A 27927-nucleotide genomic window follows, 5' to 3' on the forward strand; every position below is an offset into this window, starting at 1 on the left:
ACCAAATGTAAAACAGAGAGCTAGTGGGAAGCAGCCGCATAGCACAGGGAGATCAGCTCGGTGCTTTGTGACCACCTAGAGGGGTGGGATAGGGAGGGTGGGAGGGAGATGCAAGAGGGAAGGGATATGGGGATATATGTATATGTATAGCTGATTCACTTTGTTATAAAGCAGGAACTAACACACCATTGTAAAGCAATTATACTCCAATAAAGATGTTAAAAAATAAAATAAAATAAAAATAAAAACACCCAGTTAAGAAATTGCCCCCAAGTCTGCACATTTTCATCCTGGCAACGCAGGAGAGGGGACAGCTTTTAAATTACAATCCGTGGTCACATTTTACGATTGCTGAAGGGGAAAGAAAATAAAAGCTTAGGGTGAGTTTAAGAGGACTTTTCGCTTGGTTAAAGAAAATAATCACAAAATTAAAAGAGTGGAAAAAAATAAATTACTAGTGAGTGTTTTTACTGCATGAGCTTACAAGCTGGAGTGGAGAATTAAAAAGTTATATAGCTGGGGTTGCTAACCATGACTTATCACAGACAAATCCTCCATATTTATAGCTTTTTCCTCTTTTTCCATCTCAAGATAGTAAGCAATCCCCTGATATAGATAGGGTTGCCTCTCTCTGCCTGGGAACCCTGGAGGATGTGTGTGCTTAGCAGAGCTGTCAAGGCTGAGAACACAGCTAGGATTTGGTTGTTTACTGTCCTGCTACCTTCAGGGGATCACTCCCTTGATCACTCAACACTCACTGGGGGCGGGGGTGGGTGGGTAGGCTGCTCCTCTGTGTCAGAGCCCAGGGAGGAGGAGAAGGAAGGCTCTAAAGAAGTAGAACAGGAACAGCCAAGGCTCTATACCAGAATCTGTTCTCTCAACACATTTAGTTCTCACAACCGCAAATACCACGAATATCCCCATTTCACAGATGGAGAAACTGAGGCCAAGAGATATTAAACAATTTGTTCAAGTCATGTACAGTGAATTGCCTCTCAGGTTCTCAGTCCTTGAAGGGTTTAAAAACAAGCAGGGGGAAAGTAAGGCAGAAAAGAAGAATAAGAGAAATAACTGAGGGAGGAAGGGAAGAAAGAAGAAAATATTAATTGAGCATCTGCTTTGTGCCAGGCTCCATCTGGCTATCTTTTTTCCTCCTTACTCTGTGGAAATGGGTGGTATTCGTGTCCATTTTATAGATAAGGAAACAGAGGCACAGAACAATTCATTAAGTAGTCAAAGTTAGTTTGGAAGCTGCATTGCTGGGATGTGAACTGATGTCTGTCTGGTTCTATTCTTCCTGGCTGAACGGCCTTGGGGAAGTTAACTGACCCTGTCCATCCTCTGTCTCCTTATCTAGGAAACAGGAATGGTATTCTCCACTCCCTGGCCACCCTCTCAAGCACTGGATGGGAAAGCAGATGGCACTGCAAAACAAAGAAGTCTGGTCCAACACCCTGCTTGCAGGGGGGCAAAGGAGGGCTGCTCTCTCATCATCTAGGGATGAGGGGATTGAGGCCAGGGAGCTCAAGAGATGATACGAGAGAGACTGAAGCTGGGCCTCCTGCTTCCTGGTGTGGTTCTCCCATATTCACTGATAAGAAGGAAACTGAATGGGGAGAAGGTCAGACATGAACAGGTATATATAATTGCCAGAAAAATCTAAACATGGAAACAAGTGACCCTGGATCTCAAGGTCACTGACTTGTTGCCTTTTTCGATGACACAGTCTCCTAGAACGTTCTGCCCATCCTAAGGAAGACTGCACAGATGAGTTAGTACAGAGACTCTCAGCTCCTGCTAAAACATACCTGTGTCTGGGCTCTACGTCAAGTCAATGAAATGAGAATCGCTGGGGATTGAGCCAGGAGCATTAGTAATTTTTTTTAACTAAAAATTTCCCCCAGCTGATTCTCATGTGCAGCCGGAGTTGAGAAATACTGATTTATGATCTTCATTTTCCAGATGGGGACCAGAGGTTCAGAGAGGGACAGCTAAGGGCCCAGGGTTGCTCAGCAGTCAGTGGCAGAGTGCAGACTCTCTTCTCATGGTTCCCGGCTTGGGACCCTTCACTCTGGTCCTAGAGACCAGACCATCCTAGTGTCCCAGCAAACTCCCACTCTCCCAGTTCCCCTCCCCGCTTTAGCATTTCACGTCCCAAGAGAGGCCTGGGCATTTGGGAGGTCTGAAAAGAATCATAACCCACAAGTCTGTACCTGGGCTGGTCTAAACCCTGCAAGATGAAGTGGGGAACTGAGGCAATTATCTAATGTATTAGCTAGCCGTCCCTGTGGCACTCCTGTAAGCCAAAGTAATAAATACAAAATGGTAATTTCTCTCTAGAAGCCTGGCTCCAGCCTACCACTCAATTCCCCTCCCACCCAGAAGTCATATACCACTGCCTGCTTGTCCTTTCCTGCATGGGGCGGCAGTAACTCAGAGTTATTTAAATATCTTGGGCCAAATTTGCTTTTCAAAACCTAAATCATCATCCAATAACCTCAGTTCTCCTCTGCAGCTTACTTGTCTGGCCAGAGCAGATTCTTCTAGCCTTCAGTGGAAAGTATTACAATAACAATGCCTTACAGGTTTTATTAATGAGTACCAGTGGCTAACATCTTCTTTGTGTATGTTGTAGACTAGCACTGGCTAGTCTTCCCTGGAAAGGGAAGATTTAAGTTGTAGCTGAGACTTGGCCTCTTACCAGCTTTGTGACCTTGGGCGAGTCACTCTACTTACCTAAGATTTGCAATTTTTTAACTTTCCCTTAGAGCGGTAGTGCAAATCCCCACGGAGAATGGACATGACACTGCTTGCGTAGACTCCAGTAATATCTTTCATGCATGTTACAGTACCTCCAGGCCTCAAAGGCTGTGTGCAGCCCAGGGAAAGAAGGACCCACTTCTTCCCAGCTTGGAGGCATGGGAAAGGTGAGAAGAAGATAAAGCTGAGTCCGGAAGGATAAGAGCTTTCTAAAAAGACAAGGGGTTTGCAGGACATTCCAGACCAAGGCAATGGCATATGCAAAAGCTTTGGGGACCATGGCAGATGCATGGAAACAGTTCAACACGGCAGAATGCATGATGTATAGAAGGTGAGAGTTTGGAGCTTAACCTGGTGCTTGGCCTTATCTTACAATGGGGAACCACGGGATAACTTTGAGCAGGACAGATTCTCAGAATAAAGATAACAAATGGCTGGCCCAGTTTTTCAGCACTAAACTGGAGAGGCCATGGAGGGCATACTGCCTGTTGTCTGGTTACAGGATATGTAACAAGGGCGAGGAGACTGAATTGATGGCTTAGAATGGATTTGCTCTGATATCCTTAGAGCCTGGCTTAGTATCTGGTATACAGAAGGCATTCAATAAGTGTGTGAATGAGTAGATGAATCTGAGAGTCAGTGAAAGAACAGAAGAAGGAGTAAAGGAATGAATGACTTAAATAACAAACGAGGGTATGAATGAGTGAATCAAATGAATAGTCCAAGGCATGGTCTGGAAGCAGCCTTAGCAATTCTAACTGACAGCCTTGTAGCAACCAAAGCACAGGCTTGTGGCTGCATTACCTAGAAATGCCCTATTACTGGAACGACTCCCTCAAATTGAAGGGTTCTCCCCCTCAAGAGCAACATGCTGCCCAAAGACAGAGGCTGATGACTGTGATCAAGCGAGAGGCTGTCCTTCCTGGACTCACACCTCCCAGGACGCGTCCACTGACATCCACAAAATCAGGAAAGGGTGCGGAAACACCTCGCGTCGGCTCATCCTCTCGCAGGGAGCTCATTTGGGAGGTAGGTGACTCTACTGCCATTTCTCCATTTACACGGTCTCCCTAAATGCCTAGTCATTTCAGTATCATATAAAGACAAAGAAAAGAGTTATCCTTGATAGAGATCTACCCATCGCTATGCTGTCTGCATTTCTAAGCAGCAGCAGTAGCAGCCTGAGGTCTAGGCTGGAAGAAGCAGCTTCGCTTCTCCGGGCAGGATTCAGGACCAGGTGGTCCCTTCCGGAGCTCTCTCTAAAAGGGATGATTGTTGTAACACAGACTAAAGTGTCAGGGTTGTCTGGGACCAGAGGCCCTTCTTTCTCTTACTCCAGGCTGCGTTTTCCTCCTGCCCTGTAGATCCTTGCTATTCAAAATGTGAGCTGTGCACCAGCAGCACTGGCCTTACTTGGGAGCTTGTCAGAAATGCAGAATCTCAGGCCCCACCTACTGAACCAGAACCTGCATCTTAGCAATATCCACAGGTGACTCTCATGCACGTGAAAGTTACTGAAGGTTGAGCCTCTCTGCCTGCACGGGACACAGACACCTCCAAGTCAAGGATTCAACTACTTGACCAGGTTTCACAAAACCCTCCAGGGAAGACTTCCCCCAGGAGGTGGCAGTGACATTGAGACTTGCCGAAGGCCACAGATGTGGTCTCCTCGTTTTGACTCATCACCACAGGCAGGGGGAAGTACCAGCGTAGGAGTCAGAACTCCTTAGTGACCTTGGGCAAGTCAGTTCTCCTCCATGAGCCTTAGTTGCCCCATCTGTAAAATGGGAACAGCACTGTTTGCTTTTCTGTCACACGGTTATCGTGAAGACGAAGAGAGGTGAAAGATTTGCAAGCTCTCTCTGAAACACAAAGCCGGGTGAAGGAGCCTGTTTTCAGTATGGACAACCAGCCATCCTGACGGAACACTTTAGAGGCTGCGGAAGGAAAATCCATATGAATGTCAAAGGTATAAGACCTTGCCCTCATGAAAATTCATCAGCAGAGGAACGAGGTGATGATTAACCAGGATGTAGCCCTCCAAAGAAAGAGCCTGGCCACGTCAGTCTCACGGAACTGCCCTCCGACAGGGATTTGCGATTGGATTCTTGGAACTGCAGGGTTTTTCCACTCACTTGGAGTTATTTTTTTAAAGGAGAGTTCAGCCTAAGGGCCTAAGGCTACATTACATTAGCATTCCGGTGATCAATATTTCCAGACCGGCTAGAATCAGTTGTTCTCTTACATTGTGTGGGTGAGAGAGGTGGCTACATTTTGGAAGGAGCCAGATGTGCCCACAGTAAAGAAAAAAAAAGCAGGCGATTTGAGCTACGGGAGCTGAATTTCCAGTGTTGGAGGAAGGAGGCAGGTCCCCCTTCCCCAGCCTTTAGCTTCCTGATCCCTCTGTTGGGATGCTGTTCCAGGATCCCCGCCCTCTCATCTCCCAGTCTCAGCGAAGATGTCATCTCCCCAGAAAATCACTCCTTCCTGCCGCTCTCCATCATGTGCCCTTCATTTTTTGCCTTCACAGCATTTATTAATATTGGAAACAGTCTTTTGCTCATTGATCTGTTTATTTGTATACTATCTGTGCCATGCCCCACCCCACCGCGGCCCCAAACACAGAATGTTTTCCTAACATCCTCAATCACCTGGGGTTCTGTGTTCAGAAGAGATTGCTGGACCTCTCCCCCATAAATTCTGATTCAGCAGTTCTGGGTTGGGGCCAGGGGTTTTGAAACCAGCCTTCTCAATGATTCTGATCTTCATGGAGATCATTCACAAGTGTCAGAATGTGAGCTCCAAGATGGAAGGGCCATACCCATGTCCCTCTGTGCCCTGCATCTAGCATGATGCCCCCTACAAGTGGGCTCTGGCCACCTCTTCATGGAATGAATCAACGAATGACCAAACGAGTCGCATATAATTTGGTGGTACCAATCCTGGGTCCCATTTTGGAGATTCGGTACTCAGACGGAGCACCTGTTACCCATGAGAATGGCAGTAGGTGCTGGGACAGCCGAAAGATGGAGCCAGGCACGGCCGCCGCCCTCAGGGAGGTGACAGTCTGATGAGGGGAAACTGAGTTTATGGAGGATTACAATAAAAGACCGAGAAAGGAAAGGACCATAAGAGGGTCGTAAACAAAGTGAGTGTCAGAGGGTCAAAAGGATGGGCCACTGCTTTCCAGATGGTTTATGTGGGGAAGTGGTCGGAGATAACTTCAGAAGAGATGGAATTTTTTTCAGACAGTGCTTTCATTGTGCTTCATGTGTTTGTTATAAATTATACACACACGTGGTTAAAAATATTCAAACCACAGAAGAAGGTGCAGAATGAGAAGCCAGGCTCCTTCCCACCCGCCCTGCCCCATCCTTCCTGTCTCCTCAGAGGCAGCCCGTCATCAGACCTCGTGCACCCTTCCCGGCATATTCTGTGCATGTCTAAGCCCACAGCTGGATAGAACAGAGTGGGCTCATGAGGCAGAGATAGCAGATCAGGGGACCAGGGGAAGGGCACAACCTAAGGAAGGGGTTGGAGGAAGTTGGAAAATTCCGTGAAAAATATTGACAGCTCTTAAGTGACTTGGCTTTGTGACTCAGGGCCATGAACCCCTGACTCTAGGAGGGTGGGAAGAGGGAGATCAGACAAGGTGATAGGTAGTTGCCCACGTCACTGGCTGGCTAAGCTTCTTGGAGCATGCGGCAGGGCAGGGGAGGGGTGGGGGTGGGAGTGAGGCAGCCAGGGGCCAGTATAAACTAAATATTGAAAATGCTCTCCTTTAAGAGCATGAGATGCAGGTTCTCATCACCACTTCTCCCATTAACCTTATGAGCTCTGGTTTCCTCATCTGTAAAATGGGCACAACAGGACTGTACTGAGAGTATTGTCATGAGGGTTGAAGAAACAAATGTGAGGCACAGAGCCTGGTGCAGAGGAGGTCCTCCTCCATCTGATTCCGGTCCCCCTTGTCCCACCTCCTGGCATCAACCATTATATGCAACTTGCCAGAAACGCCTTTGCAGAGGCCTCAGCTGACCCCAGCTCTGTCATTTATTTATAAATGTCACTTTGGGCGAGTTTCCGGTTGTTCTCTGAGCCTCCACTCCCTCATCACTGCATTGGTGGTGCCACAGCAAGAAGAGCTGTGATGACATTCCAGACCCCTGGCACACAGGGGTGCCTACTTAGTGCCTGCCTGATCCCTTCTTTCCTTAGCATCACAGCCCAGCTAACTCAGCTCCTTGGCCACGGCCAGAGGGACGGCGCTATTGCCTCTCCAAAGACCTGGTAAAAGAAGATTAAAGGGGCTTCCCTGGTGGAGCAGCGGTTGAGAGCCCGCCTGCAGATGCAGGGGACACGGGTTCATGCCCCGGTCCGGGAAGATCCCACTTGCCGCGGAGCGGCTGGGCCCGTGAGCCATGGCCGCTGAGCCTGCGCGTCCGGAGCCCGTGCTCCGCAACGGGAGAGGCCACAAGAGTGAGAGGCCCGCATACGGCAAAAAAAAAAAAGAAGGTTAGAGCCTGAGACACCCACCCCAGGCCGGAATTTTTAAAAACCAAACTTACTTGGATGTGAAAAATGCAGTCGTGTCTCCTTGGCTGGTTAAAATATTTGATGCTCATCGAATATTCAACAACAACCAAGAAAGGTTCTCACTCCATGTACTGTCAAAAATGTAATGTAATTATAGTGATGTTAAATATCCCCAGCTGTTCTGAGATATTTGAATCTTAAATCAAGCCTGTCTCTACACATCCTGGGGTTGCAGCTGGAGACTCACACCAAGTACCATGCCAAGGCAGAGCTGGGGAAGTTCAAGCAAGAACGCTGGGCCAGCATCTCCAAGCTTGTTTGTTAGACCTGGGCTTCATCGCAACATCGGTATAAGGACCCCCAACTCGGGCTATTGGCAGCATCGCCAAAGAAAGCCACGCTCCTCAACAGGGCTGTGCAAACTGGCAGTTCATAAGCATCTATCCAAATAGTCTTTCAAACCCATGTACAGGGAGCATCAAGAGATACTGTCAAATAGACGGTAATAAAGCGAATAAACACGTGTCACTCTGGAGCCTTTGAGGTGCTTCTGTAAATCAAATTCTTGCCGTAATTTGCTCTGTGAGACTGCTGAGTGGCAGAATCAAGCCTCACCTGCTTTCCTGAGCAGTAGGCTTAGATTTATGGACGTGAGTTCACAGCGGATGACCGCGCCATTTCAAAGTGGGAAAATAATTTCCGTTAGGAGGGGTTCCAAGAGAAGATGAAACCCTTCTACTTTCAGAGATCAGAGTATCAACAACTGTCCGATCAGTTATGCCACTGGAATCCGAAGGGGATGGCCAGCGTACATATTTTGGAAGAGAAGCTCTCAGAGGAAGAAACAGACACTGCTGTGATGTATTGTAAAAGCTTAAGCACAAGTAACCTCAGAGTCTATTTCAAGCTTCCCAGTGGCTCAACGTGACTTGAGCCACTCAATATCCCTCTCTGATTTTTAATGTGGGTCAGGGGACTAAAGAAACCCTAAAAGGCTCTGACCTACCCATAAAGGTGTGAAATGAAAACTACGTAATTGTTCCTGGCTAGAATTGTGACAATATATAGAAGGCCACACTATTCTTCCAGGGCCTGGAAGTCCTTCTGGAAAGAAGTGAGAGGGGTCATCGTAATAATGATGATGAAGATGATAGCGGTGGCTCACGTTTATTTAGCACTTACGCATCTGTGCTTTTACATTAAAGAGAGTAAGGACGACGCTTTCTGTATTTACACTCAGTTTTTATCCACCAGGACTAGACCACAGCTGGCTTTCAAGAAATCATTTTCGAATGGATTACTGCATTATCGTTACGTTTCACAACAACCCTGCAAGGAAGGTAGGATCTCTGCGTTACAAATAAGGAGATAGGGTCTCAATGAAGGTAGTCAAACCCCCAGCAGCCACCCTGATAATCCCAGGCAGGCCTGGGGTTTGAACTTGAGTCTGATTCCTGAAGCCACATTCTTCCTACTCCTCCTACTTTGTCTAGTTTTACTCCCTTCTAGTTGCTGGGGTCCAAATTCCCAATCTGGCATGAATGTTAAGCATGGATAAAATACTCCCACATTGACTATTTATGAACCAAGCTACGTTTGTTACGGATTCTTTAACTTCTTGGTTTTAGGACAGACCCTGATCCTAACCTACACAGCCTGGTTCACAATGTGGGGTCAGGTGTGTAATAGAGAGTGTTTTGTACCACAAATAAGGCTTGTATTAGTTTTCTGTTGCTGCTGTAACAAATTACCACCATCTTAGTAGCTTCAAACAACACAAATTAATTAGCTTATGGTTCTAGAGGTCAGAAGGCTAAATCAAGGTGTTGGCAAGGCTGCATTCCTTTTGGAAGTTCCAGGGAAGAATGTGTTTTTTTGCCTTTCCCAGCTTCTGCAGGCCACCTGCTTTCCTTGACTCGTGACCCCTTCCTCCATCTCAAAGCCATCAATGTAGCGTCTTCAAATCTCTCTCTGACTCTCTGGCCTCTGCTTCCATGGTTACGTCTTCTCTGACTGACCCTCCTGCCTCTCTGTTACAAGGACGCTTGTGATTACATTGGGCCTACTAGATGATCCAGGATAATCTTTGCATCTCAAAGTCCTTATTTTACTCGCATTTGCAAAGTCCCTTTTGCCATGTAACGTGTTCACAGGCTCTGGGGATGAGGACGTGGGCATCTTTGAGGGGCCATTATTCAGCCTACTACACGGCCTTTGCAATTTGGTTTGATTACACTCTGGCTGGCCCCATGGCCCCTCTATGGACCCCTCTCTGGTGTGACACTGACCCCGGAACAATGATGCCCCTGCTATGCACATCCTCCTGGGTTCACTGGGAATCCAGTACTCCTCCCCCAGGTGCCCTTCCTTGCTTCATTCCCGCATGCCCATGCCATGTGCGTTCTTACAGACCTAGTGGGTCAGATATGACCAAGAGACCCCTTCGGATCCCTCCTTCTCAGCATTCGTGGAGCCCGCAGCCTTGCCCCTCAAAGTGTGGTCCATGGACCAGCGGCATCTGCAAGCTTATTAGAAATGTAAATCTCAGGCCCCACCGCAGACCTACCGAATCAGGATCTTTGCTATGGGCCCAGGAATCTGGCTTGCTAAAGTTTAGGAAGCATAGGCCTAGAGGCTTCTCCATTCATCCGCGGCCAATTGGAATACGCTGGAACAGACCTCCCGGGGAAGGAGGGCAGGCACCTGGGCAGAGATAAAGAAGGAACCCGATACCTCTTCCCAGCAGCCAGTTTTAGCACTGATTCTTTTCTGCAAGGCACTCAGAAGCCCACTGCTTTTCTCCTAAGAAAAATTTTCAGGGCAGGCGAAATCCCCTCAAGTCCACCCGGACCAGGAACAGAGGAGCTGGGGGAAGAAGAGGTATATGGGAGCCATAGAAGACCTGCATTCAAACTCTGGCTGTTTTCTGTTCCTGTGCCATGTGACCCTGGGCAAGTCACTCCCCTCTCTGAAGTTAGGCAGGCAACAGAGTGCAATAATCACCCCCCGTTGCTACAAGGATAAAAATGAGATGGTAATGTATATTACGCGATCCTATCCAGCTATGATCACTAAGACTCTGCTAATTAGAAATGCAGGTTCATTTGGCCAAAGCTACACTGGGATTTCTTTGTAGGAACAACTGTGACGTAGGGCAAAGAGTGTTGACTTTGGAACCTAAGATCAGGGTCTATGTCTGTGACCTTGGGCAAGTTATTGAACCACCTCACTTTCCTTATCTATATCAGGGAAAGGAGAATACTTTCCTGGCTGGTCCGTTGTCGGGCTGGAATGAAATAATGAACGTAAAAGGACCTGGCAGAGAGTATGAGCTCAATAAGTGTGTGTGGAACCCGAGGAAACAATTTACTAAGCAAATTAATAGTATAAACAGTGGTGTCAGGGGAGATATTTGACATGCTCAGGAGAACAAACTTCCCCAGTATGTTCACGGCCTTTATTTGTTTTACCAACAATTCATGTTCCAATTATGCGTGACTCATCTATTTGTTCGTTAGCACAGGTCTGAGTTGGATCTCAATTTGGCAACATCTCCTTAGTCAGGACTTCAAAGTTATCCATGTCCTTGAGTGAATGAAAATGGGAATTTGTTCAGATTATGGCCGCATTAATATGCCTGCATAACTCCTAAGTTCCCCGTCATAAACCTATTTCCACAGGTCCATCATGGATCCTGTACTCCTAGCAATGGCCTTTCCTTCTCAGGGTGGCAGGTCTTGGAACCCAGGATGACTTCTAGGGGCTGCATCAACTTTCAGCGAAAGAAACTTCCAGTGAAGGCTTGAAAGACTGCGTTGGATACCCTCTATGGAAACGTTTGTTCTCACCAGCGTCTCTCAGAGTTGGCAGAATGATGTCATCGAAAATAGTATCGGCTTTGGAGCTGGACCGATCTTCGGTTTAATCTTGACTCTGCTGCCCCCGAGCTGTGACTCTGTACCTCCCTGAGCCTCAGTTTCCTCATCGGTAAAATGGGTTCCATAACAGCCATTCAATTCTGGTGAAATTGATGTAACTGTTTACGTAACAGGTGCCCTATACAAATCCTGGGCTAGAATCTGTCCCCACTTCCTGCATGATGGGCAGCTCCTTTTAAACCCGGTGACCCTGATGAGGCACACTGACTGACCTTTGCTGGCTGATTTACCAGAAACAGTAGATTTGTGGTCATCTCTGTGGCCCAGCGTCCGGCACATAGTAGGTGCTCAATGTGCGTTGGCTGACTGAATCTCTGAGTAGCTGATCCAAGCAAAGCATTCAGGAGAACCAAAGCGATAGATGCACAAACCTAATGGCCTGGTTATTCCTCCAGCCCTTCTCAGTTGGGCAGACATCTGATTGATGTCTTCATGACGGGCCACAGTGGCCCCCAAAGAGCCACTATCAGAATCAGCCTGACGTGGGTCCATTCGGATATCTGCAGACCTGAGCAGAGTTGACATTTGATTCCCTAATTTCCCGGAAGTCACATAACTTGGGGAGGTCTTTTCATGTTCCTTGTGTAAATGTCTATTTAATCACCGCCCTGTCTCTAGCACTCCAATAACTTGTACATTTCCCCCTTAATCACTGTTTCAGCTCCGCAAAGAAAAGAAATGGTTGGCTGAAGAGCTTGTTGGGCCATCTGCAGTAGTTAAGCCCTATTTTCCCCTGATCACTCATTTGGACGGAGAACTTTTCAGCTAAGTCCCATCGGTCATTTGGCTCATGCCCTCATGTCACAGAGGAAGATGCTGAGGCCAAAGTCACATAGCAGGTCAGGGCGGAACCGAGGCTGTACTGGTCTTCCCAGCAAAGCCCCTGCCCCACCAATGCTGCTCTTTCCTCATCCAGCTGTGCAGCTGTGCCTTTCTGGTAGTGAGGACTTGGGTTCAAATCCCAGCTTTGCTACCTGCTGGCTCTGTGACTTGCAGCCGACTACAGAACTGCCCTGAGCTCAAGGTCCCCCATCTGCCAAATGGGGATGATGACAAAACCTTTTAGGGTGATTGCGAGAATTGAGATGGCGTAAAACGTGCCCAGCCCGAGGCTGGCACATCACAGCCACCAGTGCCATTTACCTCCATCCTTCCCTCGAAACGTTCACTGCAAGTAATATTAACAGAAATAGCTCACATTTATGGAGTCCTTACTGGGGTGCCAGAAACCATTCTAATCACTTGACGCTCATTTATCCCTCTTTCTCTAAAGGCAAAGGTATCTTTCTAGCCTCCCTAAAGCCATCCATCCTCACAACTACTGCACCGCCTGGCCTAGCACCACTTCAATGGAATTTGCTGATTTTAAACAATATGTTGCTGAAATGATTTCTTGTTTTCTGTGGCTGGCTCATAGCAGCCAGCCTGCTTCCTGTGACAAAGTGTGAGGAAATCAAATCCTGTTTCCTTGGCTTTTAGTACATATGACTAGTCCAAAATCTGCACTCAGGGTTGACTCCCTGCTGATGGGGACAGACAATGAGGGCAGGGTTCAGGGAAGTGTGGAATTCTCCTGATGGAGTTAGGAATGGGGGGGGTGTGTGTGACAGTGGGGGTGGGGTGGGACATAGATGAGATCTCCCTCTGTAGTGTGACAGCCAGTAGCAAAAGAAGTCAGAGCTTTTGCTACAAAGTTTAAAAACTTAGTTTGGCCTCCAGGTGTCCATCACATCTTTGCCTTATTATCCCCCAACTCAGCTCACCCAGCGCCCCCGACTCCCACCCCTGCCCACTGCCTTGGACTGCTCTCAGCCCTAGAAAGGACGTGTCCAATCTCATCGTTTCATGTCTCTGTCCTCCTCATTTGCACATGCTGCCCCCTCCCCGGGAAGTCCCCTTTCTCTCCTTCTCTACCTTGTAATTCCTATTGATCCCTCCAGACTCAGCTCAGATGTCACCTCCTCCAAGAAGCCTTCAGAGGTCCCCAGTCTGAACTGGGTACTCCTCTGAGCCCACGCAGCACCTCTGCCCTCCTGGCCTCTGTTGATGTATCTCTTTCCTCAACAATACTGCAAATTCATGGAGGACACATACCACGCCTTATTTAATTTTACATCCCCAGCAGCTAGTTTAGAGCTTGACATATAGTTGACACTCAGTATACACTGGGTGATGGAATGAAATGAACCAGGAAATGAGCATATCCCCACTCAGGTAAGTGGTCATGATAATAGATGATAATTATATTGATCATAATTAATAACTGCTACCACGAGATACAAAGACTATCGATCTCTTAATTCAAATTATGACAATAGCTCTTGAATGTTGAGCACCTATGCTGTCCAGGCAGGGGCCGGTCACTGCATACATGTCATCTTCTTCCCAGCTCTCAGCGGCTCAGAGAGCGAAGCACCTGCCCGAGGCACGTGGCTAGAAAGAGGCAGAACCAAAGCCTTAAACTGAGGTCCGCCTGACGCTTCCCCTGACCCGTGCCTCCTCCCAGAGAGCATCACTGCTCCTTATTTTTGGACCTGACTGGCCTCTGTTCGTGCCTGTCCCCAGACCCTCAGTCCCTCTTCCGAAGCCCCATACCCAGATAGACTGGCCTCATGGCTCTGCATCCTGCCCAATGGGAAGGTTGCTCTCCTCCGCCCCCAGGAAAACCCAGAGTGGCCAGTGTGCAGAGCCCAAGGTCCATGGCTGATGCCAGGGAAACCAAGCGGGCATTCAGGAGCGGAGCTGCTTTGTCTGACGGCTGAGTGATTAACCCTTGCACAGCTGTGGCAAACATACAGAGGAGCTGCAAACAAACACATCCTGAACGGCCTGCAGACTACAATCCAACTCCCACCCCTGCCCAACACTGTGCTCTCTCTCCCCTGCCGGGTTTATTTCTAGACCGTGAGACCAACCGGATGGAATGAGACTTGGGGCACATCTCCCCACTGGTCGCCCTGGAAGCCCACTCCTCACCTGTGGCACTCAGGGCTTGGAAACTTCAGGTGTCTGGGGAGCGCTTGGCGTCCTGCGCCACACTCTCCCTTTCTGTCCCCCAAAGGAATAAATGCCCCCAAACTGCCTGGGCATTTCCTCATTAGAAATGCACTCCACTGGTGTTCCCTGGAGAAATTAATCCAGGAGTCTTGGAGGACGACAAGGAGTCTTCGGGTTACCTGGGGAAGGTCTTCATTCCCCCAGATCTTTCCTTAGCACTTACTATACATCGGGCTCTGTGTTGGGGGCCGGAGATGGCAGGGAAATCAGATCTGATTCCCACTCAAGTCCAGAGGGGGAGACACACAGACCAGGAGGTGTGGTGACACGCATACGTGTGAGGATCGACACCTAAACGGAAGGTAGGGGGCAAAAAGAGGGAGGCCTCAGTTGTTTGGTGATGAGGGGAAGCGGTGGGCAGTCAGGAAAGGCTCCAAAGCAGCAGGAACCCCAGGGCTGGATGATGGAGGATGACGAGCTATCCCCAGGCAGACAAAGCAGCGGGGTGGGCGGGGTGCACTTAGGGTAGCAGAGGAAGGCAGAGAGAGGCCTGAGGAGCGGGGGTCCAGCTGCTGTCAGCCGTTTGCCAGAGCTTGATATGTGGTGCCAGAGAGGGCATGACCAGAGGGCGGGCTCAGGTATAAGGCCTGAGGAACTTGGACCTCATCCCCAGGACAGGTGAGTCACTGAAGGGTTTTAAGAAATGGGGTGCTATGCTTTGAGTGGACCTTTAGAAAGACTGCTCTGACTATAGTGCCGAGGGTGGATGCAGAGGGTGGGGAACACTGAGCTGGAGGCCAAAGACCAGTTAGGAGGCTGGTGCCCTTTAAAGGCAACATTTTTCTAGGGACCCAGCACAGTCCGAAGAGCTCCCTCCTCTCTATAGGTATGTAAACACACACGCACCCCTATATACAAATACAGGCACAGCGGATGTGGTGTATATACTATTGTTATCTCTACTAGATGGAGTAGGAAACTAAAGAACAGAGAGATTAAGTCACTTGTCCAAGGGCACACAGAAAGTGGCTCAGGATTTGAGCCATCAGTTCAGCTTGAGCGTTCATGCTCTTAACCGCTACACTATAGTGTCACTCCATCAAAGATGACCAAGGATTGGGACAGGGTAGCATTGTTAAAGGAAAGTATTCCTGATGGGCCCACTCTATATTAGGGGCTCCTCCGAAATAGCTTTTGGCTTCCGTGGATAGAGGGGGGTGCAGCCTTTAATTCTGAGGCCCCTGGGAAAAAACTACAGCGTGAAATGTGAAGGAGCTGGAAACTCCCAGGACAGGGCCATGATATGAAGCCACTAGGGGTCACTTGAGTCCCCAGGAACACATACTTTTGGGGAATGGAGGTAATACTTTTGCTTCGGTGGGTGTGGGCCTGCAAATTCTTCAGACACAGGAAGGCAGGGTACAGGGTGGTCAGAGAAGGCTGTGCCCCAGTGAGAAGAACCCTGCCTTCGTCAACTCACAGCCATTCCTTCCAGGGAGGCTGAGGTCAGGTGACTCCTGCAGGTGCTATGTGCTCTGTAGGCCCCGTAACATGTGGCCAAGGCTATGACGTCCTGGGGCAGCCCCACTTTCCACTCTCCCAGCCATGCTCCCAGAAGGGATAGGATTTGGAGGTGGCTGAGGGCTAGAGGCCTACCCAGGGGTCCTCTGATAGAAGAGAGGTCCAGGATCAGAGAGGAAGGTTCCATGTGGCTTCTGTGTGATACATTTGGTGGTACGCAAAGTTGGACTTTGAGCTTGCTGGCTCTGCGCTTTGGACAGCATTTTAGAGCCTCATATCCCTCATCTTTAAAATGGGAATAAAATTCTGCCAAAGCAGGGCTGTGGCGAGTGTCAAAAGTGAATCCTGGCTGTTAGCCCACGATCCACACTTTGTAAAGCCATCGTCAGATGTGCAGAATTTTCCAAGTGTTGTACAACTTTTGGAGTTGGAGCTGCTGGTACTTGAACGTAACACTGAACTTCAGTCCAGCTCTAGGGGCTGCTACTTAGTGGTCGGCCAAAGGACAATAAACAATAAGGGATTGCGAACTTCATTCCTTCACCTTTGTGGACGGAACTCAGAATTGTGTTTGTAGTCTGGGCGAAGTCACTTAAAAGCATATGTTAACAGCACCTCCTGCTTGCTAAGGTGGGGAAACCACAAGGTAGGTATTCTTTAAAAGCCAGCTGAAAAGCTCAGGAAACAAGGGATATTTTGGGAGTGGATAATTCACAGCTACTGTATATACAGGCTTAAAGCAAAGCAAGGAGGGCAAGACTGAAGCCAGGGTCACCATCCTAGATGAGGACTAGCCCAATCAGCCAATCAGAGGCCTGGCCTGATGGGCATCTGTGCCAACACCTGTTGGAACCAGAGCATCTATTTACCATCCCAGAAAAAGCATCGTCATAGATGAGATTGTCAGGAGTGCTGCCTAACGCTGGTAAAATCACCATCAGAGCATTACAAATAAACACACACACCAACATTCCCTGCACTAGTGGAAAAGCCCAACCCCCCCCCCAGGGGCATTTACACACGAATGGCTGGACAGGCTCGAGCCACGCTGAGGCTTGGCACCAGAACTCCTCCTAGGCAGACCACACAAGGCAGAAACCTTCTGTCCGACAGCTGCGTTATCCAGACCCCAGCATGGGGGAACCAACACAGAAAATGGTTTACAAACCCCGAGCACAACTTCTCTTGGCCCCGGAGGTTCACATCATATCTCTGCCATGCTGCTTTCCCCACTGCAGGGCGTTGGTTGCCCGAGACCGGAAGACCCATACTCACACCTTGGGGGGTGAAGGGCCCCAACGGTGCCCGCCACAGCTCAATTCCCGGGTAGCTTAAGACACAAGCGCTTTCAAAAAGTAGCACAAGGGGCTGCTGCCTCTCCCACCAAACCAGCTACTGCTTCAGCGATGGTCGGTATTCTGGGAGTTTCCTCCAAAGTCCCCCTAGACTGGAAGTGTTTTGGAACTCTCAAGCCATAAGCTGCTTAGGGTCCCAAGCTTGCTTAGGGCCTCTACCCGATTCTCGCAGTGGCCCATTTTTTGAAGAGCTTCCTATTGGTTTTCCCAAAGACAACAAGCCCACACTTAAGACATGCTTCTCTCTCTTCCCATCCCTTCATCCCAGACACAGGTAGCTACCTGGAGCCCCGTGGACCTGGGGGGTGAGATCGGGGACAAGGGGGCCTGGTATTCCCGGAGGGGACCATAACAAGCAAAGCGGAGGGGCTTGGGAGCTGACAGTGCAAGGAGAGAGGCCGGGACAGGGGAGCCCAGCGATTCCTCCTGCGGTGGTGTCCAGGTCCCCACAACCTGGAGAAGACTCGGGGTACTTAAGAGTGGGTTCAGCCTCGGCCTCGTGGGCTGGTGTCACCGCCAGGGGCCTGGGGTCCAGCCCCGGGGGGCGGGGAGTGCCGGCCGGCGGCCTTCTGACTCGGGAGATTGGGGGAGCGGGTCCGCGCGGAGGGCAACTCACGGAGGAGAAGTTGTGCGGGCCGCAGAGCTCGCCGCGGTACTTGCAGGAGAGCAGCATGTCTTCGAGCTGGTGGCCCAGGCGGTCCATGAAGGCGGCGCTGATGCCCTCGAAGTGGCGCGGCGGCAGGAAGAGGCGGAAGTCGGCCAGTTTGCGGAACCACTGGCGGCGCGGCTCGTCCCCCCTCAGCAGCTCGCTGACCAGCGGGCGCGCCGTGCGGTTGGGCAGCAGCAGCCCGAGCCAGTGGCCGGCGTAGTAGAGGTCCCCCTTGGAAAGGCGCGGGAAGCGCAGCGGGTTGTTGTTGCACACGGTGACCGCGGGGAAGGGCAGCTGGCGGCTCCACTCGCGGTGCACCCGCGTGTGCGACGGGAAGCTGAGCCAGTAGAGCAGGCGGTTCGAGGACCAGGACAGCAGCAAGCCGAGGGACGTGCAGAAGGCCAGCACCCACAGCGCCCGCCGCTGGAAGGAGCCCCCCGTCGCCGCACGCCCCGCGCACATGTGCCGCAGCCCGTGCAGTTTAGCGCGGCTCAGCGACGGCCGCCCCCTGCGGGCGACCCCCGGCCCCTGCAGCGCCCGCTCGCGCTCGCGCTCGCCGCCCCGGGGCCGCCCGGCTGCCGCCACCGCCGCCGGCGCCGGCTCCTCGCGGGCCATACGGAAGCGTCCCGGGCCGGTGAGCGCGGCCCCGGGCCGCCCGGCTCCGCCACTCCGGCTCATTCATTCAGCCCGCGGCTGGCGGCAGCGGCGGCGGCCCCGGCCGGGCGGAGCCGCCATGGGAGTCCGCAGCAGCAGTGGAAGCAGCAGCGGCAGCCGCTGCGCGCAGCCCGCGCCAGGGAAGCGTGCGCCCGAAAGGAGCTCCGGTGGCGCGGCATGCCCGCCCGGCGCCGCCACCGCCGCCTCCGCGGGCGCCCGCCCGGGACCGAGGCCGCCTCGGCCCGCCGCCCCTGGCACGGGCCTCCCCGAGCGCCTCCCAGGCTCTCCTGGCCCCGAGTCCTCCTGGCGGACGCCCGACGCCGGCCACTACCTCTGGAGGGGCCCCGCTGGGCGCCGCCTCTCCGGTCCCTGGGCGCTGCGCCCGCCTCCCCTCGTCTTGGACCTCGGGGGACCCTGAGCTGAGGCTCCCCGGCTCCGCCTAACCCCAGCTTTTATGCTGGTCCCGGGAGAGCAGCCACTCGGCCACCAGTGCCTGATTCGGACACCCCCAAGGACCCCACCAGCCCGGCCGGTGGCCCGCGGTGCTGGGACACGGGGGAGAAGGCGCCGGGGGACGAGCGCCCCCAGAGGCGCGCGGCGGCTCCTGGCTTGGCGGGTGGGGTGGGTGTGTACAGGGGTGAGCGGTCGCCCAGCTGGCTGCTGCCCTCTTTCCCTTTCCTCCGGGACCCTTCTCACTGCTCCTCGGGCTGCGCTCGGCTGAGACCTGCTAAGGCTCCCCCAAGTCCAGAGCCCGCGCCTCGCCTGGGGCTGGGGGCGTCTCAGGGTCCTGCCAGAGGCTGCTGGCCGCTGGGCTCCTTCAAGGGTGCTGGCCAGAGGAAAGTGTCGCTTCTCCCGCGGCTCTCCGAAGTGCCTCGAGTCTCCAGAAAAGCCCGGTCTCGCCGTCCCTTGCTTCTTCTTTTTCCTGACCCGGTGCTCCAGGAGCCGGGGACCGAGGAGCCCCGGCTACACCTGTCGGGGGTGACCCGGGCTCGCTGCTCCGCGCGCCCGGCTCGTCTCGAGACTCCCAGCCTCGCGGCGGCGGCGGCGCTCCTCTCGCGGCTGCCCGGCCCTCCTCGGGCCCCGGGCGAACTTGGGCAGTGGCCGCGCGACGCCGGCGCGGTTAGGCTTCCAGTACCTGCTCCTCAGCTCGCCGGCCCCGCGGCTCCGGGCGGGCGGGCGGGGCGGCGGCGGCGGCGGGCGCCGTGCGCTCCCGGAGACGCGGTGCTGACGCGCGCGGCCCCTCCTGGCTGCATTTTACTTCCTGGCCACTGTGGCCGCTGCACACCGAGCGGGAAGCGTTTTGCCGGAGCCGGCGGCGGGGGGGATGAGCTGCACAGAAGTGCCGCGCTGGCGGGAGAGATGTGGAGTAGAAACGCTGCGTTTATGTGGGCCGCGTGTGCATGAGTGTGAGGACACTTCGGGCTGTGCGGGCTGGACTGTCGACAACCTGAGCCGCTGTCTAGTGTGGGCATTTTTGCAAGTGTGTGAGTGGGGCGTCATGCACTGAGTGTGGGTGGGATGTGCGTGTGTACGTGTGAACGGGCATTTCTGTGTATCTGGTGAATGTGAGCCTATGCGCAGAGCTGTGGCTCTCTGAATGTGTGTGGTGTGTGTAGGACAGAGTGTTGGCTTGTATGCTCTACGTGTGTGTAAGTGTGCATGTAGGCGGTGGGAGGCGTGAACGGGCGTGTTGACGTGTGGGTGGATATCGGGGTTTCTGGATGTGGCGTGTGGTTGGTGTGTTTTGCGTGTGTGTAAATGAGTATGTGTGTTGAGGTGCTGGGAACAGTCACTGGGTCTCTGGCAGGTTGGGCTCAGTGGGGCAGCCCTGCCCCCTGCCTGTTATGAACTTCCGGTGTCCTCCAGCCACCTCCCCGGTTGGGTCCGCTGCTCATCCCTGGCGCAGTCCACCAAGTGCAGCCTTCCTGGGTGGGCGGCAGGAAGGAGGATGACTTCCATGGACAGGAGACTCCATCTCTGCCATTCTCGTGGCGGGGTTCCTACAGCTGGTTGTCGTCACCCTTCCCTCCTGGACAGGCTCAGGGTCTTCCACTAAGCCCTGGGCACTTTTGGACACTTTCATCTAGCTTTCTAAAATATTCTGTCTTGGCGTGTTTGGGAGGATGGGTGAAGCATGCAGTATACTGCTAACTCCATTTCACACTAGACTTGGGAGGCCAAGTACTTGCCCAAGATCAAACTGCCCCTGAGTGGTGGATCAGAATTCTACACCCAGGTCCCCGAAGCCCTGGTTCGTTCGACTGCACCACGGGGCCTTGCAGTTTGCACCCTCTGGGCCAGGCGCCTTGAGGCCAGGGCTGGAGTCTTACTCCTTGCCTGCCCCGCGTGGTGTAGGGTAGGTCTCTTCCCGTATTTCCCAAATAATTGATTCACTGAGGCCTCACTGGATGGGTAACACTTCCAGCATTATTACTCCCTGGGATAAAGGAGTTTCGTAGACATTTTCCAGAGAGTAGATTGTGATGGTGGCGGTGAGGGGAGAGACAATGTGAAGGGATCCTGAGGGTGGGAGGGCACCCCAGTGAAGCTGGGAGATTTGGGGTTTGGAAGATTTGAATTTGGGCCTGGAGAGGCATTTCACCCATTTTGTGATGATTTATTAGAGGTGGTCCAGGTAAGTCTGTTGAATGAGCATCAGGTGTCTGAGTGGTGCTGGGTGGGCTTTCCCTCCCCACTGACCTGGAGGGTATGTGTCAGCATGGTAGCCCCTGCATCTGGTCTCTGGAGACGGGGATATCTGAGCCCTACACACACACACACACACACACACCCTCCTGGAGGCTCTTCTCATTCACCCGGGGAAGAAGCTATAGAAGTTGGGCTTTGCTAAAATCCTGCTTTGGATTCAGTTCCTTGAAGATATCTGTTGCTAGCTTTGGGGGGAAGGTTCTGAATCTGCCAGTTTTATGGGGTCTCTGACAAAGGCTCACACACCAGTGCTTCAGCCTGGTCCCAGCAGTCCTGGGCTGGTGGGGGGGGGGCGGGAGGGGAGGTGTGCCACAGTGACACATATCCAGACCAAGGTGGGGCGACCTTGTGAGCTCAGTGAAATTACTGGTGAAGCAGCCAGGGCAAGCAGGCGACATCTTCCAGCATCATAGCTCTGGGGTGGCACGAAACTCTGTCTTGTAGAAACCTTTAAGACCTTTTATGTTTCTGATTTGTTCAGCTGTTGTGGGCTTTTTCTTTTCCTGGCATTTTCCCCCTTGAAATGTACACATGCTGCTTTTGGTTGCCTGAGTGTCATCTCTGCCATGGTTTTTACTGTTAATTCTCCAAATGGGTCACTTTTTCAGAGAGAGGAAGGGTATCCTGCATGGGCTTCAGGGGTCTTGGCACAGAAATCCAGAGACAGACACAGGGATGCCTAGTGATCCCAAGTGATCGATGGCTTTCTTTTTGGCACATGTGTGCAGTGCGTTTCCTACACTGTCTGAAATCCCCCCCACCCCTTTCTCGACCAGTACTTTGACCAGCTCTGTGAAGTTCTGCTCTTTCCTCAAACCCCAACTGAAGCATTGCCTCCTAGGTAACTGGATTGATACCTCCATCATAGCCTTTGTATAGCACCTTGTCACTGTGTGTGTCTAGGCTTTTCTTCTGGACGTGAGCCCTTTGAGGACAGGGACCACATCTCATTCACATTTTTGTCTCTATCTCTCAGCACAGTGCCCTGGCACCTAGATGAAACACACCAAAATGGGGAAGAGGAGAAAGGAACTAAGATCTCTTGACTACTTCTGTATGCCAGGCAACTGTACCAGACACATAAACATATTTAATTTCTTATTCCAACCTTGCAGGGGGGTATTTTTGCCCTCTTTTTACAATTATTGAACCAAGGGCATGGAGAGCAGGAATTGAACTCAGCAATAACTCATTCCAAAGTCCAAGATTTTCCTTCTGCATCATGCTCCTTTGAAAAGTATTATGATAAATATTAACAATAATAATAATATAATAAATGTAGGACTTCCTAATCACTAGGACTTGTTCTAAGTGACTTACATTAAAAACAAGTGTCATAAGCATTCTAAGTGTTTAATCCTCAAAATAATCCTACTAGGCAAATACTGTTATTTTCTCTATTTCGAAGAGGAGGAAGCCTTACCACAGAGAGGTTGAGTTAGTCAACCTAAGCCACACAGCTTAAGCAGGAGAGCAGCCTTTCAATGCAGGTAGTCTGGCTCCACCCCCTGTGCTCTCAAACCCTACCCCATACCATCTCTGCCCTCAGAGCTGCACTGACACAACAGCTCATGTGAATTAGCTTTCCCATCCTTGCAGGCTCACTTGGCCAGAAAAACAAATTCACGAGGCAGTGCATGAGTTGCCCCACGTGACCTATCCACCAAGAAGTGTGAATTTAGCATTGTGATTTCCCAATAATAAGCTTTTAAGAAAATTTCCCTTTTCCTGTTTATCTCTAAAACATCTGTTGCTCCACACCTGGAATCCTGGCCTCCTGTGTGATGTTTGGGCGCCAGCCAGCCCACATTCTGGTGGGTGACCACCACCGCCAACTATAAGCTCTTTCTCCCATTAAATGAGTTTGTTGGGCAGGAAGGTCCAATTAGGTCAATGTGATTTTCTGTTTTTTATAATCCAGTTGTAGGAGCTAATACTTGTCGGCTTGATCGGGCTTCACTGGGTCCCCTGATATTCCTGCCTACCCCCAATCCCTACTGCTCAGGGGCTTGGTATTAGAAAGTATCAGAGGTACTACTTAACCCTGCTCTTTGGAATCACTGCTACACACCCGAACAGCGACAGTCCACCGGTAACTGATTCTATCCCCAAACATCTGGCAGCGTTTAAAGCTTCCTTTCATCAAACTGGAATCAGTCTCTTTGCAAATGTCTCCTAATTTATCCCCGGGGAGCCACACAAAATAAGTTTGATCTTTCTTTCGCGTGGGAACCCTTCAAAATACTTTATAGAATCAAAGTATGTCAGTGGTGAAAGGGGCTCCAGTAGTCTGCCTTCTAGCAAAATCTTCAAGAAAGTCTTTCTTCTCCAGATTAAACACCATCAGTTCCTTCCCTTGTTTCTCCTGTACTTTCTGCTCTTGGGATGGGATCGCGGATGTCGATATCTTTAAAATGGTCCCATACCCATTGGTATGAACCCACCAAGCCCTTTACTCTGGACCTGGTCCATCCAGGCCCTGATCTTACTTTTGATTGTCTTGGGATCTTGTCCGCCACCCTCCTCCACCCCTGGGATTTAGTGTGCGTGGTGGGTGTGGAGGGGGAGAGGGGGCAGTAACAATGGGCTCTTGGTGTCTTTGCTTAGAATGCCGGGCACATTTCCTTTTAGGACTCATGGTGATGAGTCAACACTACTTCTAGTCTCAGAGTTCATTGCTCTTAGGGCGCAGGTGTGCTTTTGTGGGTCTGTCTGTGAATGTAAAGAGCTCGCTTTTTCTCCTTCTTTCTCTGTCTTTCTTCTTCTGTCTCTGTACTGCCCTGGGCTCTCTGTCACTCTGCTTCCCTCTCTCCCCCTCTTCTCTTTTCTCCTTCTCTTCTTTTCTTCCCTTCCTCCTCTCCCCAACCTCTGCCTGAAGCCTAGCAGTCCCCTCTGCTACCTTCTTAGCCTGTGCTACTGGTGGCCTCTGGGTGCATAGAGGTGGCTGCATTGTCACAGGGCCTCAGCCAATGTCCAGTAGTCATGATGGGAGCTCCTGCACTGGTGGAAAGGGCAAGGAGGACTGTCACTGCATACCTCCTTTCCCATCCATCCCAGCCTCCCTCCATGGGGCTGGCGCTTGAGTTGCTGTTCCATCTTACCTTTTCACGTGCTTCAGCATCTCCACTGCTTCTCCCGCTTCTTCTGTGGCTTTCTTATATTATACTTGGCCCCTCTTGGTTCTCTCTTCTTCTGGGCTCCTTCTTAGGTTCTGCAGATTTTTTTTTTTTTTTTTTTGCATTTTTGGTCATCCTCATTTTACTGGAGTTCAAGCTCTCAGCTGCTCATCCTTCACCAGCACTAAATCCCAGAGGTAAGAAGGGAAACAGGGGCCCACAACTACCAGAAGAAAGATCGGGACTGAAAGGACCAGGTCCAGAGCAGAGGGCTGGTAGGTTCATGCTCTGCTGAAACACTGTGCTCCACGGTAAATGGCAAATCCTGAAAGATGGGAGGATGTCATGTAATCGAACCCTTTCACTCTCAGGGGAGAAAGCAGAGGTCCAGAGAGGGGAGTGGCTTGCTATAAATCACACAGATGGATACCGAGAAACACAGAACCGAAATCCAGATTCCAAGTTCAGGGTCATTCTCTGCTCACCCTATGGAATAACTTTTTGACCACCCATTTTGAAATCAGCAACGTATTCACATGGTCAAAAAGGACAAAAGAGTAAACAGTCTAGTAAAAAAATCTCTCTACCCCTCGCCTCCCCCGGTCACCCATCTGTCCTCCTTGGAGGCAACTAATGCTATCAATTTGCTGTATAATCTATTAGTGATACTTATGAATATACATATGTGTGTATAGTCTCCATACGCTTCCCTTTTCTCACGCCAATGGTTGCCTCCTGTGAATACCATTTACTAGAGTAATTGTATTCTATGTTATTCACACCATTTTTCTCTGTATTTGCAGTTATTTTATGGTTGCCTTCCTCTGGCACCTCATTCCAACTTCTGTTATTTTACTCAACTTCTCATTTCACATTGTCCTGCTCTCCCATCCAAAAAGGACAGTGGATCCTACGACAAGGTGGTACACAGAGCTCGCCGTTTTATTATCAGACTTTCCGTTAACTCTTTCCTAGATGTTCTGATGGATGAAAAGCTCTTGCGTGGATAATCTCAAACATCAGATAGTGCGAAGATGTTTCCATTTGCCTCTGAACTCTATTACATGATGCATTTGCATGGGATTTAATTTTCTGGTCAAATTTTCGTTAATTATAACACACACACACACACACACACACACACACACACAACTGAGTGCCCTCAGCACACAGCTCTTGTTGGTTTGGGAAAGTGGTCCAAATGTGCATTGGTTGGCAGAGAAAACCAGTTTGGGATTCAGAAGTTTCTGTGACTAATAAAGAGAGTGAGTAAGACACACCATGGAGAGAACCAGAGGGTGTCGGTGCCAAAAGCGATCTTAACGAGCATGTGGTTAAACTTAGAAGAGGAAATTGATATACAAAGTTTAGTGATTTGCCCCAGTCACTGGGAAGTTGATCTTATGACGGTGATGGTGATGGTGGTGATGGTGATGGTGGTGATGGTGGTGATGGTGATGATGGTGGTGATGGTGGTGATGGTGGTGATGGTGGTGATGGTGATGATGGTGATGGTGATGGTGGTGATGGTGATGGTGATGGTGATGGTGGTGATGGTGATGGTGATGGTGATGATGGTGGTGATGGTGATGATGGTGATGGTGATGGTGATGGTGATGATGGTGATGGTGGTGATGGTGATGGTGATGGTGATGATGGTGGTGATGGTGGTGATGGTGGTAATGGTGATGGTGATGGTGGTGATGGTGATGGTGGTGATGGTGGTGATGGTGGTGATGGTGGTAGTGATGATTGTGACAGTGATGCTGATGCTAACGCTGATATCTGATAGCTAACATTGATTGAGCACTAATTATGTGTCAGGCACTGTGCTCGATGAACATGCATTAGCTTATTTAATCCTCACAGCAACCTTATGAGGTATGTATCACCATCATAGATCTTCTACACAGGAGGAAACTGACGCAGAGATTGGATAAGTAACTTGTCCAGTCGGTGGCTGGATTCGAACCCAGGTATTTGGGCTCTAGAGTACAGGGTCTTAATCAGGTTGGTTGAATTAGCTGAAATGAGGACTGTAGTGGATATTGACTGAGCACCTAGCGTGTGTCAGGCACTGTCTTAGGCACAGGAAATGCAGGGTCTACTCAGATGTGTTCCCTGTCTTAGCTTGCAGTCCAGCGGGGGACATGGGTAAGAAAATAGATAGCTTTAATAAAGTATGATAAATGCTATGCTAGAGTGTGTTGAGAGGGTCCAGAGGAGGGGGCTCCCCTTCCTTAGTCTGAGAGCCATCGCCATACACGTTTCCCACTGAATTTCTCCATTCATTTTCATTTTCTCACCCCAGCTCATGGAGAATTGTATGACTCTGCCTACAGGGATCAACCTTGGAGACAGGATCTGCGACCAGTTGCAACCCCAGCATAAGCCCACGCTGAGGAGCCCTGATCCACGACATCCATGTGTCCACATACACGTCTTCCTCCTGATGTGGCTTTTTGTGTCCCCAGTGGTGTCTTCTTGACCTGTGACATTTACTTTCCAAGTCCAGGCCACATCAATAATGAATCTGCCTCTTCCCACAGCGTGGCCTTCCCTATTCTGGGTTTAGGCTTGAATAACTGGGTCTTGGTTGTAACTTTGACCATAAAGTTAGCAGAGCAATGGAGCTTTGCACACTTTTCTACCCAATTTCCTCTCCCATACACATAACAAAACTCTCATTAAAACAGTTAAGCATAATAACCTTCTCCAGTAGTTATCACCCACTCATATTACGAAAAGGCAGGCAGTTAAAATCGGATTTAATGACATATAAAACCCCAGGTACAATTAGGCATTTTATTCCCAATTCCTTGACTGTCCCCTTAACTGTTTTTAGCCATGACTTAGTCTTACCCCGGCTCTCACCTCCCCTCTGGGGAGCACTAACTAACCAGCCCTGAATCTGTCTTGCAGACAGACCCTCTGCAGAGATTTCAGGCCAAGTTGATTTGTCAAAAGCCTCCATCCAGGCTGCTTTCCCTCCAGCCGCAGCTTTTCTCTGTCTCAGCCACTAGCAGTTTGTTTACTTTCTTTCCCTTATAAATGACCGGAGCCAAACCACTATCTCGGGTTTCTCTCCTCCTAGTTTATCTTGCCTGTCCATCCACAGGAGGGGCAGAGTGGGAGGGATTTTATACATTCTTTTGCAGTGTGTGGACCTGTGTGATTATCCAAAGAGAAGACAGGGAGAGAAGGGCAGGACAGGGAAGGCAGGATAAGGGAAGGAAAGGGGAGGGGAGGGGATGATGGGGAGGGAGAGGAGAAGAAGATAACACAGAGTACCAGCCAGGTACCTACCACATACTATTATGTGCACCATATAATGTTCATTCTTTTCCTTTCTGGCCGCGTTGCACAGCTTGCGGGATCTTAGTTCCCCGATCAGGGATAGAAACTGGGCCCACAGCAGTGAAACCACCAAGTCTTAACCGCTGGACTTCCAGGGAATTCCCCCATGTAATGTTCTTCATAACAACTCTCCCAGGTCGGTAACATTATCCCATGTTACAGATGGGGACATAGAAACTTTATCTTTCCAATCTTATTCTCTCTGTTGCTGGTTTAAGCACAGTTCAAACCATAATCCCCCAGGGCAACCATTCACTGAGCTGGATGTCAGGCCCTGAGTTAAGCCTCATTTTCCAGATGAAGAAAATGAGGCTCAGAGAGGTGAGGTTACTTGC

The 27927-nt window shown here is 50.7% G+C and overlaps 1 protein-coding gene across 2 annotated transcripts in view; it reads right to left on the reverse strand.

Annotated features, from left to right (window-relative positions):
• ASIC2 (acid sensing ion channel subunit 2) overlaps nt 1-27927 on the reverse strand; it is a 1018342-nt gene that overhangs the window by 221952 nt on the left and 768463 nt on the right. Inside the window, exon 1 of one of the 2 annotated variants that reach the window (XM_029212084.1) lies at nt 17724-19280. The exons of the other annotated variant lie outside the window; for it this stretch is intronic. Within the exon in view, the coding sequence (XP_029067917.1) occupies nt 17724-18434 (711 nt within the window). The 5' untranslated portion in view covers nt 18435-19280. Of the gene's footprint in view, nt 1-17723; nt 19281-27927 lie in introns of those variants that run through there. 2 annotated transcript variants of the gene reach the window in all.

The sequence above is a fragment of the Monodon monoceros genome, unplaced genomic scaffold (assembly GCF_005190385.1).
Source record: "Monodon monoceros isolate NGI ecotype Baffin Bay Population unplaced genomic scaffold, NGI_Narwhal_1 Super_Scaffold_9, whole genome shotgun sequence".
NCBI lineage: Eukaryota > Metazoa > Chordata > Mammalia > Artiodactyla > Monodontidae > Monodon > Monodon monoceros.